We start from the raw sequence: 12724 nt of genomic DNA, 5'->3' as shown, positions 1-12724 counted from the left end.
CCACTAGGTTGATGCTTCAGTGCAGTACTGAGGGAGTGCTGCACTGCTGGAGGTGCCGCCTTTCAGATGAGGTCCCATTTGCCCTCGCAGGTGGACATAAAAGGTCCCATGGCACAATTCAAAGAAGAGCAGGGGAGTTCTTCTAATGTCCTGACCAATAATTATCCCTCAAACAACATCACTAAATCTCATTGTTGTTCGTAGAACCTTGCAGTGCACAAATTGGCTCGGAAGTGATTTGGGATGTCCTGTGATCGTGAAAGGCACCATACAAAGTTTGTTCTTTCTGAGGGTGCAGCTGCGAAATTTAAAGCTGGACTGTTCTTAATACAGGACCAGCATGCAGCAAAGTGAAGACCAATAGGAAGATGTAAGAAGAGAACAGCAAACGTCTCAGAGAGTGACATAAATATTCTTCTGATTGAAATTGTGCACAGAAGGGCTGCAGAAGTGCGTGTGAGTGGCGAGAGGCTTGGAACAAGCCAAGACCATATGGAAGGAGGTGGCACATGCAGTGAGTGGCAACTCCCTAACCCTCATCACTCCTGTCCAGTGCAGGAAGAGGTTTCATGACCTCACAAGGTCAGCAAAGGTAAGCTGCCATTCATCTACATTTTAATTCTAAAAGTGCAGTAACAAACTTATGGTTATAACCCTGTGAACTAAATGAACTACACAGGCTCCTTCACATGGAACAATTACATTATATCACTGGAGAATTCTGCAATGCATGCCCTTTGAAGAATAATTTTCAGTGTAGGAACTCCATAAGTGAAGCAATATAAATTTTCCAATAGTTGTCAAATAAACCAGTTTCTGTCCGAAAGTAACAACCATTCTATTTGCACGCAGGAAAAAAAAATGCACATAATTTGCAGGAACGCCATGCTACAGGAGGAGGAACAGCTATCACTCGTCCGTTAATTCAACAGGAAGAGGAGGCAGTTGCGATACTGGGATCCCACTCAGCTGAGGTGGCGATATGGGAGGTCCTGCACCCACAGTTGAAATGTGCAGAACAAGTGCAAATGTTCAAAGATGAAAAAAAATCTGTTTGCTGACACTTACTCTGAGGAGGCCCTTACATGAGCAGAACAGTAAGAAATGGTGGCTTGCAGGAAACTCATTGCATTTCTCTGTCTTTTTCTTCCCACAGAGCTAGAAGCAGAGAGAGCAACTGATCCAGGGCAGTACCTTCAACAGCACAACCAGCAGAAATTCACTCACACCATCATTCACCCTCTCACCAGCAGAAATAGTGTCATGTATGGGGATAAATATAGTTGAGGAAGCCGGAGGAAGAGGTAGTGGAAGTAGAGAAGTATGCTCCCAAGTGGAGGCTGAAGAGCACTTGGACAATGATCTCACGGATTCTGCCATGAAAAGAAGGATGCCAACAGAGCATCAAACTGTAGAGCTTCTCTGAAAATGTTCAGCAGATGGCAGGTCTGGCAGCAGAGTCCAATGTCCTTCTTTGCGGCAACATTAGATGAGGCTTCTCAACAATGCAGAGAATCCTGGAGTGAGTGACAGCTCCAGGAACTTCAGCACATGTCCCACAGAGACCTCCTGACACATAACTCCATGGATATCTCCATGAGCTGGGTATCTGTAGGAGGGTCCAGAACTCCTATGATGCTGCCTTATGGGCCTGGCTTCCCGGGTTACCTGCTGTTCCTCCTCCTCTTCCTCTTCCTCCTCCAACAAATAAATCATACAAAGCATGAATCTCCATGGGGAAAAACATTTTGCAGCCGTCCTCTTCATTCTAGAGAAACAAGAACCAGTGTCGTAGGAGACTTGGAAATGAAGCTAAGAATGTCCAAAATAAAGAACAAAAAAAATTTGACCAAAGGCCAATCCAGAGTAAAGTTATGAGCCTTTGTCTAACAACACAAAGAAAAACACAACAATTCACCGTTAAGTTCTCAGCATCAGCCTTCCTTAGTTGGTGTTCTAAATTACCCCGTTTTATAGTGGCATAAATTAGATTGGTGGATCTAAATGACGAAATTTAGGACAGATGATATTGTCCTGGCCAAGATCATCATTTGCATAGACACACTTTAGTTAGGACCGGTGTCACTTATGATGGAATTTAGGATGGAACTTAAATGAATGTGCTAGCTCTATGTTACATGGTAGCTGCAAATGTCCTTTCAGCAGATGGAATGGTTCTGCATCTGGCTTTCCGTTGACCCAGACCCTGTGAAGATAGTTCATCACGGTCATTGCCAGATAGGTGTGCTAGGGACTGCAGATATGGTTGATGGTATCTTGGCAACCAATCAGGGTTTGCTTTTGATGACCCTAATGTATCTTCTTTCATGGAGTACCACTGAAACCATGACAGACTGTGAGCGAGGTGGTCTGAGGAAGCAGCCAACATTACGGTTAGTCAGACATTCACATGTCGTAGTGATGCCATCGGATCTGCTGTCCCAGCTTCCTTTGGGAAGCGCTGCGTACAATAATTGTCTTACAAAGGGTGGTCTGGCCCCCTCAATCTAAAAATGTGAATATGAGGGCACTAGCAAGGAGGCACTGAACACCGCATGTGCAGCCTGGTCTCCCTGGCATCCCTCTGTTGGTCCTCCTCTTCATTCTAAACACCTCAGATGGGGGTGAATTCCCATCAGGAAACCCATTGATACCAGTAATGATGCTGGGGTGGAGGAGGTAAATTTGAACAATTGGCACAAAGGCTCATGAGAACCCAAGTGCCAACAAAAAAAAAACAATTAAAAAAGCAAAAATGGTCAAAAGATGATTGAAATATTCAAAATTAAAGTTACCTATCTGCCTTTAAATCAGCACCCACCACAGCTGATTCCCTAGCAATGCTGGACATGCATTTCACATGGGTGCCTTTTCAAAACAATGTCCTAAATGCCCAAAAGTCAGGAAAGAGCATGCAAGATGTCCCGACCTCCAAGTGAGTATTTAAAATGAAACGGCCACCCTGTGCTGCTGTTGCCCACCTCCTAGAAACTACATGTGGTGTAAAGTGGGTAGAGTTCCAATAAAACAGAACTTCCACCCAATTGACGGGTGATGTACACCATCACAATGAGCAGCCAGGACTTGAGAATCTAGGCTTATATCTAGTTCTGACAAAGGGCATGCACCCAAAACATTAATCTGTCCTTTCTCTGTTCAGATGCTGACGGACATGCTATATATTTCAAGCATTTTCTGTTTTAATTTACAATTGCTTTCAACCAGCTACAATTGCATTTATATTCTTCTCATGAATTAAAAGAATTCCAAAAAAAAGAACTATGGGAACTGAACGGTGCCCCATAACACTGTCATGGTAGTAAGAACACGAGAACATTTAAGAGAAATCCTTGCCTCCAAGTAAAGAATCAACATTCTAACAGTCTGGGATCTATTTTCTTTTTTTAAAAATATATTTTTATTGTTCTTGATTGCAACAGATTGCATTGCATTTGTAGTGGGTTTTTAATTTGTTCTTGAGATGTGGGTGACTCTGGCAAGGCTGCCTAGTCGCCCTGAGAAAGTGGGGTAGGCTTTCTTCCTGAACTGCTGCAGTCCTTGTGGTGATGTTGCTCTCACGCTGGTGTTTGGTAGGGATTTTCAGGATATTGATCCAGTGACAATGAAGGAACGGTGATATATGTCCAGGTCAGGATGGAGGGGAACTTGGAGATGATGGTGTTCCCATGACATTGCTGCTCTTGTTCTCCTTGGTGCTAGAGGTTGCAGGGGAGGAAGAGGTACTGTAGAAGTAACTTTGGTAAGTTGCTGCAGTGCATTATGTAGATCGTATGTACTGCACCTATAATGCGTTGGTGATCGGGTGGACATTGAGTCCAGTGACAGGGACGCCGATTAAGTGAAGTGTACGAGGTATAGGATGCAAGAGATTATGAGTATTCCTTGCTGAAGAGCTTGAGAACCAACCTGGAGACTGATTCTGGGGAGTGGTGGCACTGTTAAGGTGCACTGTTATGCTTTCATAGTGTCTGGTGGGTTTTGGTGGGGGTTACAAATTTGACTGCAGGTGAAGCATATTGCTGAAGGAGAGCCAGGAATGGGGAGCAGATTTTTAAAATATGGCTATGAGTAAATTCAGCAATCCCGTGCTCAAAGTTGAGCACAGGGCAGCGAATTGGTGCTTTGGTGGTGTAGCCCTATCTCTGACCCTTACCCTTGTTCTCTATGAATGCCACTCCCCGCTGGGATTGTGGAATTGATAGAGAAAGAATATATTTTCAGTCTAAGTTGTCATTTCTCCATGAGCAGTTTAATTACAACTTAGATTTATATAGCATTCTTCATGTAAAAGAACTTAACTCACAGTACTTAACAAAATGATGAAGTGAATACCAAGCAGTAAAAGAGAAATTTTGACACTGGCAGGGGAGCATAGCTAATAAGATGAGTTTTTAAGAGGCTTTTGAAGATAGAGAGGGAGGTAGCAAGGCTGAGAGTGACTTCATGGTGGGCAAAAGCGTAGTGACTGAAAATCTGGCCTCCAATGGTGAAGCAGAGAGCAAGGAGTAATCCAGAATCTCAGGTGCAGAGGGTATGGCCAGGGATATATGGCTGAAGAAGGTCTCTCTCATAGAATCATAGAACCATAGAAAGGTTACAGCACGGAAGGAGGCCATTCGGCCCGTCGAATCCATGCCAGCTCCATGCAAGAGCAATCCAGCTAGTCCACTCCTCCACCCTATCCCCGCAGCCCTGCAAATTTTTTTCTTTCAAGTGCTTATCCAGTTCCCTTTTGAAGGCCATGATTGAATCTGCCTCCACCACCCCCTCAGGCAGTGCATTCCAGATCCCAACCACTCGCTGTGTAAAAATGTTTTTCCTCGTCATAGGTTGTGATCAGGCCATATAGGGATTTAAAGACAAGGACAAGGATCTTAAAGTCGATTTTCTGGGGCAGAAGGAGCCAGTTGAACTTGGCAAGCACTGAAATGATGGATGTGTGGAACCTTGTGGAGGAAAGGATGCGGGGGTTGAGGAGTCCTGGATAGCTGGAGGTTATGAAGGGTGGAGGCAGGGAGAGCTTTGGAGAAATCAGTGCTCAATGTGACAAAGGCATGGATTTGGGTTTCAGCAGTAGTGGGGGAAGAGATTGAAGCTTAAGTAGGGAGTTTAAAAGTTATACAATGAATTAGCTGTCAAATCGAAATGTTATATGCATCTCTAACACTTAAGTTCAGCATGGAAAGTCTATTGATGGGATAACTGCATATGTTGCATTTATTCAAAATTTTTACTTTTTTTGAATTTAGTACTGACCAGGTGTGATACCACGACTATTCTGAATAACGACATTACATGCATCCAAGTAAAATACAGTATCTAGATTATTCAACATGTTTGTAAAAATGGAAAACTGGATATGAACTCAAGGTGAAACACTTAGTTAGGTTAGTTACAGTCGAGGTGCCAATTGCTGTATTGAACTGATACTTGAACCCCTCACCCCTCTCCCTTCCTCACCTGCATATCTATGGATGAAGCATGCGAGCTGCACACTGCCATTTTTCATAAAAGAATAAGATTGAAACTATACTAATTTGAGTATAACCGTTTACAGCCTACCACTGAAATGGAAGGTAAAAAGAAACATTCTGGATCCCTCCTGGTGTCCATGGACCAGCTGAATGCATCTTTCGGGAGGAAGGACAGAGCAAACAGTGTTTTAAGTGTTTTGACAAACACCCTGGAAGGTACGTACAATGCATGTTCTCCTTTTCAATTCTAGATGAGTGAGCTTCTGGGGCATTTAAAATGAATGTGTTGTTCAGTCTTTCAGTTCCTGCAATACTTCAAGCTTTAAATTAATCTCTTTTACCAGCCTCTTCCAATGATCTTGTGGGTAAATGTACTGCCCAGTGTACTACTGAACCATACAGACTTGGATGCCCCAGGTTCAATCCCTTGTCTCCGCTGGGCTAGCTGATCTCAGTTGGGATAAAAGTAGGGATGCTGCAATTAGTCTAAGTGCCTAGGCGCTATGGAGGGGAAAACATCCACCAGGGTTCCACTCCTGATTACTGTCAAATAACTCCTGCTGGAAAGTGTACCTGTGGACATTGGGTGAGGACAGCATTGGGCTCAGGTGTTAACCCCCCGCCTACCCTCCCACCACCAAGCAAAATAAATTAATGTTGGCATTCAGCGGAATGGTTGTATACAGCCAGTTCAGCCCAGTAGGTGAAAGGTGTTTTACAATTAAACAGCCCAAAACAACAGAAATCCATTCATTTCAGTTATTTTGGATTCAAATGAGCCATGTTAAAAACAATGGCCATGAAATTCGACGGGGATTCTGCTGGTCTCTCACCGTAACTCTGGCGGAATCCATAGGACCCCGGCAGAACCCCCAATGAAATGGCAGAGACCTGTTTGTGCTGGGTTTCCACCATTTCTCGGAGCTTCCTCAATACTTTGCTGGCAGATGCTGAGGCCAGAGGCAGAGACTCCTTAAGCTGGGATTGTGACCCGAGGAATGTCTTTTTATTGATCAGCCAGGTGTGTGATGTGCTTGGAAACCCACCACCATGTTGACAAGTCTCCAATTAAAGGTCCTGAGAAATCCACACCCGCCTGTAGAGTTTCTGTTTGCCCAACATGGTGTGCACATTCTCTCTCCATTGGAACACTTGCAGGTTGGCCAAGTGTGCACAGGGGTACTACTGGAATTTAACCAGGTAAAACCATGCAACTTAACAGAGCAAATCACTGGTAAGCTTCCCAGTGCTTGTCCAGCAAGGACCGCCCTACCAGTTGGGCCTTTGACAGTTCAACTCTTCTACATTCCATTATTGAGTCAGGTTGACTGGTCGATCAATAGTGCCCTGGAATATGACAGACTTATCTAGTTCCAGTATTGAATTACTGAATCTTCCATGGAGGGCTGACTTGGTTCCGAACTTCCATTTCCCAAGCTTCTTCAACCCCAAAGATATCCTGCTTACCTCTCTTCAGACCCTCCTAAAAATTGTTAGTCGTTGGTTGTTAGACATCTGATAATTGTGGGTTTGAGCTCTCGCTCGGTGGACAGCAGGAAAACAATGGCTGTACTGAAAATGAACAACAATGTTACATATCCCTTGGCATCTGTACTAATGAAATACAAATCTAACGTGTCTGACTGTTGCCTTTTTCCTCAAAAGGAAAGTTCATACATTGCTTCCATCCACTTCTTGATATCCAAACTCTTCGTTGGGTTGCAAACTATATTTGTAATTCATGACCCGGTCATTAGATCAATTTAGTGATCCCAAGCAGTGACCATCAGCTTTTCTTACTTAAATAATGCTGCATTATAAGACTTTACAATGATATCCTTGAGTATTCATCTGCCAGTGCTAAGGGATGCAGAACTGCTATTGACCAGTAAGCATGTTGCTTAAGTCTTTGTTATAGTTACTCTTCTAGACTTTGCGTCAAGTATTAGAAGATTAAAAACTGCCTTTACATTTTCAAATTGCAGTCAACAACAAACTCACCATTCTCCCACCACCGGCTGCGGTTAAAAATAGAAATGCTTTGACTCGCCTTGTTCTGGCGGCAGGAGAGATGCAGGGGGTTAAATTCAATAACCCCCGAATCCGGGTGCGGGGGTCGCAGTGCACAGTTAACCTGCGCCTAGTCGTTGAGATGCAGGCAGCACGTGCGATTCGTGCTGCCTGGTCATTTACCTGATATTTGCGAGTAGCCAGGCCTGTTGAGTGGCTGCTCACCAGCAAGGGGGCCCTGATATCGTGCGAGTGGCTCGCACCCCTTAAAGGCAGCCTGCACCTCTTATTTGCAAAATATAAGAGTCTGAACAGAGATCAGACATCACACAAGTAAAACACAGATGCAGCTCCCATCCCTATGTTTACAAACTGATGTTATGTTGAAACATTGAATAAAGGTTGCACACCACTAAATCCCAAATCCTCCGATCTGCATGCCAGACCTCACCAATCTGCCGATCTGAGTTTGTACCAGGTCTGCGAGAGAGCGTGCACCAAGGTTCTCTGATGATGCACTAGAGGTCTTGGTGCAAGAGGTGGACAGAAGGAGGGACATCCTATATCACAGGGGGGGCTAGAGGCCCTCCAGACATATGCTCAAAAGGCAGTGGGAGGCAGCGGGGGACGAAGTCAATGCCAGGCGCACAGCACAACGAACATGGATGCAGTGCAGGAAGAAGTTCAGTGCTTTGACACAAGTGGTCAAGGTGAGCGAGGTCAACTGTCAAGTGGCGTCTCCTACCAACTGCACCACTAGCCGCAATCCACTGCTCCACTCACTACACCCCCCATCACCCACCTACCAACAAACTCTTTCCGTCAGTACACAACTCTTCCAATCAGATGCTTCCTCTCACCCTGACACATTACCACTGTTGCAAGCCCCACACCCACAAGTCACAGGTCACACACACTGACAGCTATTCAACCATGACAGGCACATCACCCAAACATCCTGCAGGACACTCACGGACACACGTCCCGCTTTCTTACAGGAGAAGGTGGCGCATAACAGGAGGCAGCAAGTGGCAGTGGCTCCATGGAACATGAACCTGCCATCCTCCCTCAGGATGACAGCATTCCTGTCCCACCCCTGCCACTCCGCCAGTGCCCTATCAGCTAGCCAGCCCACCCCCTGTAGAGTATTGAAACTTTATTATAGGAAATAGGAAGATAGGAACAGGAGTAGGCCATTTAGCCCCTCGAGCCTTTCCGCCATTCAATGAGATCATGGTTGATCTGTGACCTAACTCCATATACCCGCCTTAGCCCCATATCCCTTAATGCCTTTGGTTAACAAAAATCTATCAATCTCAGATTTAAAATTAACAATTGAGCTAGCATCAACTTTCGTTTGCGGAAGAGAATTCCAAACTTCTCCCACCCTTTGCGTGTAGAAGTGTTTCCTAACTTCACTGCTCTAATTTTTAGACTATGTCCCCTAGTCCTAGTATTCAAGTATAGGAGACCTCCAAAACCAGATACAAATGCATCAGCAGGCAGAAGAAATAATCCAGCAACTAACCCGTAAATCCTGCATGGTCCCTTTAAATAGCGCTGGTGGGGGATCCTCCATGCTGATTACAACCTGTTCAGCTGTTCGTGGTTAAGACAATGCATTGGCTGGAGCGTTGCATTCCCATATTGTATTTGTCCCTTTAAATCAGCGTTGCACACTGATCTAATGCATAGTCTCCTTACTTTACATGCTGCTGGCGTTCGTTATCTGCATGTGCGCAATCGCCTTTACCAAGATGGCGTCCGGCGCACATCATGCTAGAAGCACCCGTGCTATTTTGGGTCCTTAGGAGGCCGCGAGACGCCTACATAACGGGCGCTAGACAGCTCAATTTATAGCCCGCAGTTCCTCGTAGGTCTTGTGAACTGCCATTAGATTCACTCGGCTCTACTTCTGGCCAGCTAAAAGTGCACGGCCACTTTAGGATAACTAATGTCATGACATCTGTGCGCCAAAGACGGCCGACGAAAATGCTTGGGCTGAATCTGACCTGTAATGACTTTGTTATGCTTCGTGCACGTGCAGAAGATAGGTTTCTGTGTTCCCAACTGACGTCTTATGGAGAGTGGCACGCAGTGGCATTGTACACAGCAGTGGGAGGCCAATATAACCCCACGTTCTGAAATCAAGAGTTGAAAGGAAGGCTGAGGCCTTTATTTTCCTCTGTTGCCTAATTTTGCGAAAAAGTAGATGAATAAAATAGAGAACATCTTAAGCCCCATTATGTTTACGTGTTTTAATCGATAACAAAATGTCGCACTCAGGCAGTGCAGTAGCACAAGGTGTCAGCTCCTCCATAGATTGTGCTATGTAGTATTATAATGCAGGTTAGTGTCCTTGGTTCTCCACATAACAAGCTCCTAACCTTGGCTGTGCCATTTGGGCCAGAATTACTTCTCGACTGGCAGAGGATTCAGAATAGATTCCTTCCCAGCCTCTTTGGCTAAGTAACGGTGAGCGGTGCAGGAACTTGTAAGGGTTTGGTGGAGAAAATAAAATGGCTTTAGAATAAGAGGGTAGGAATTTGCAATGTGGTGCAAATTCTTGCTGGTTCCCCATCAATTTTTCCAGTACTTGACTGACTCTGGGCCTCATTGTGATCCTGGATTAAATCTGCAAGTTCCATTGAATTAAGCGCGATCATTTTTTTTTAAATAACCCTTTCACTGGAATAAAGCTGTCCTTCAGGGATAGTATTAATTTATCTTTAGTTTTGCATTATTATTTTCAACACTTTCTTCATAATGATCAGTATTAATTGTGTAGCATTCTTTGAACAAATTACATCTCTGATTTCATTGGACTACATTTCATTAACAATAAAAGACATACAATGTAGAATGAAAGGACAGACATGTTTCCTGGAGTTTTATTTGATTCCTCTTTTGGGAGGCAAGGAAAATTTGCACAATCTTCTCCCAGGAGATGAATTGGGTCATGTAGAGTCCAAGATAGAGTGGATTATTGGCCTCAATTTTAAAATTCTTATCCTTGTTTTCAAATCCCTCCTTGGCCTCACCCCTCCCTATATCTGTAGCCTCCTCCAGCCCTACAACCGTCCGAGATCTCTGCGCTCCTCCAATTCTGGCCTCTTGCGCATCCCCAATTTTCTTTGCCCCACCACTGGTGGCCGTGCCTTCAGCTGCCAAGGCCTTAAGCTCTGGAATTCCCTCCCTAAACCTCTCCGTCTCTCTCCCTCTCTCTCCTCCTTTCAGACACTCCTTAAAACTTACCTCTTTGACCAAGCTTTTGGTCACCTGTCCTAATATCTCCTTATTAATTTTGTCTGATAACGCTCCTGTGAAGCACCTTGGGACCTTTTACTACGTTAAAGGCGCTATATAAATGTAAGTTGTTGTTTATTTAAGGAATGAGGTTTCTGGGCCAAGTGGCCTTTCCTCATTTCATTCTTAAATGTGACTTCACAGCAGCTTGAGAGCACAGCAGTGTAGTCAACGAATGAAGGAGGTTACACTTAAGCTTACCAGTATGTAGTTTAACCTACCATTTACCACCAGGAACTCCGATTTGATTCTATTGGAGTGTGCAGACAAATACACTGCTCCAGGAATACACTGTAGAGTTCATCAAACAGGGGTACAAATCTCGCTCATAGGTGGCCGCGACCAGTGTACTGTCCAGAGTGGAACTAAGCCACATGGACGAGGAACGTCCCAGACAGCACTGAGTTACCTGATCTCAGCCTGAGTTGTGCTTGGGATAATACAATTGGCCTCATTGCCCCTGGCCTAGGGAGGGAAAAAATCAGCCAGGGTTCCCATCCTGATCACACTTCAGTAACCCCTGCTGGAAAGTGTGCATGTATTGACACAACGCAAGGACAGGATCAATCGTTGCTACGATGCCATACCCCCATGGTCATATATCCTGGAGACCCTCACTACCTAGACTCATACATAAAGAATGTGATAGATATCAGTGAGTGGCAGGGAAACTGTACCTCACCATGGATCAATACCTGCAAAAGAGAATTGGGGTAAAAATTGGAGGGGAAGAAATAAAATACGGTTACACAAATACATCTTGCCTCCTCTATCTTGAACTGCAAACAGCCGACTGTTCCTTGAAAATGATGGTTAGCACTGAATGATTGTTTGTATAGAGGTTACCTAGATAGTGAAATCTTATTCAGCAGCATATGTTCACGTTAAATGAGTGTACCTCCCCCTAAGTGCTCAGACGTTCACATAGTGAGTAGCTAAACTATACAGACCAGGCTCAATTCCTTGGTTAATGCTGAGTAACCTGGCCTAGCCAGTGTGGCAGCTTTGGTGCTACGGTGGTCTGGGGTTAGAGAATGGAAAAAGAGCCTACTTCTGATGACCGTTCCAGCAATCCCTGCTGGAAACGTATGTGTGCGGACATTAGGTGAAGACGGGATATTGAGCTCATCTGTGATACCTTCCATAGAAAAACTAGCCTTACAAACACACACATGAAGAATGGCCACTTGGGGGAGGTACTGGTGTGCTTAGAACCAACCCCCAGCAAGGAATTGATTGGGGTGAAATTGGACATGGGCGGGAATGCAAGCTGTGCAGAATCGCATTGATCGTCTGTTATACGCCCGGCCAGATATTCAGACCCATTGACTGCAATAGAACTAAATATCAGGCGTGTGGTATAACGGGCGGCAAAACCGATCCCGTTTGCTTTTGCGCCCCTGGCCATGTCCACTTTCACCCCCAATATTTTCAGGAGAGGAGAGGGAGAAATCATGATGGAATTAATTAGCACACAAGAGCACTGAGTACAACTTTGTGTAGTTAACAGTGGCGACTATTTCATTGAAAATTCTGATTTGTGATTTCAGAACTTGAAGAGTCTCAAAGGAAGTGCCCGCCCTGTTGGTATAAATTTGCTAATAAGTTTCTGATCTGGGAATGCTGCCCTTTGTGGTTGAAGATTAAAGAGATTCTGCACCTGATTGTGTTTGATCCATTTGTGGACGTAGCCATTACCATTTGTATTGTACTCAACACCCTCTTCATGGCAATGGAATACTATCCAATGACGCCGAGCTTTGAACATACTTTGTCTGTGGGAAACTTGGTAAGGCTCATGGTTTATTTTCTCTGGCCATGTTTGTAATAACAGTGATGCAGCAATGTCTTTAATTACATACATAGAATTTACAGCACAGAAAGAGGCCATTCGGCCCAACTGGTCTATGCTC

General features: G+C 44.6%; 1 protein-coding gene across 1 annotated transcript in view; it reads left to right on the top strand.

Moving 5' to 3' along the window:
* Positions 1 to 12724, top strand: part of LOC137307256 (sodium channel protein type 8 subunit alpha-like) — a 241388-nt gene that overhangs the window by 178575 nt on the left and 50089 nt on the right. The window contains exons 12-13 of the mRNA XM_067976688.1: positions 5579 to 5711; positions 12362 to 12600. Coding sequence (XP_067832789.1) covers positions 5579 to 5711; positions 12362 to 12600 — 372 coding nt within the window. The remainder of the gene's footprint in view (positions 1 to 5578; positions 5712 to 12361; positions 12601 to 12724) is intronic.

The sequence above is a fragment of the Heptranchias perlo genome, chromosome X, assembly GCF_035084215.1.
Source record: "Heptranchias perlo isolate sHepPer1 chromosome X, sHepPer1.hap1, whole genome shotgun sequence".
Taxonomy (NCBI): Eukaryota; Metazoa; Chordata; class Chondrichthyes; order Hexanchiformes; family Hexanchidae; genus Heptranchias; species Heptranchias perlo.
Note: the sequence above shows the minus strand (reverse complement) of the source record. Positions and strands in the feature narration are given on the sequence as shown.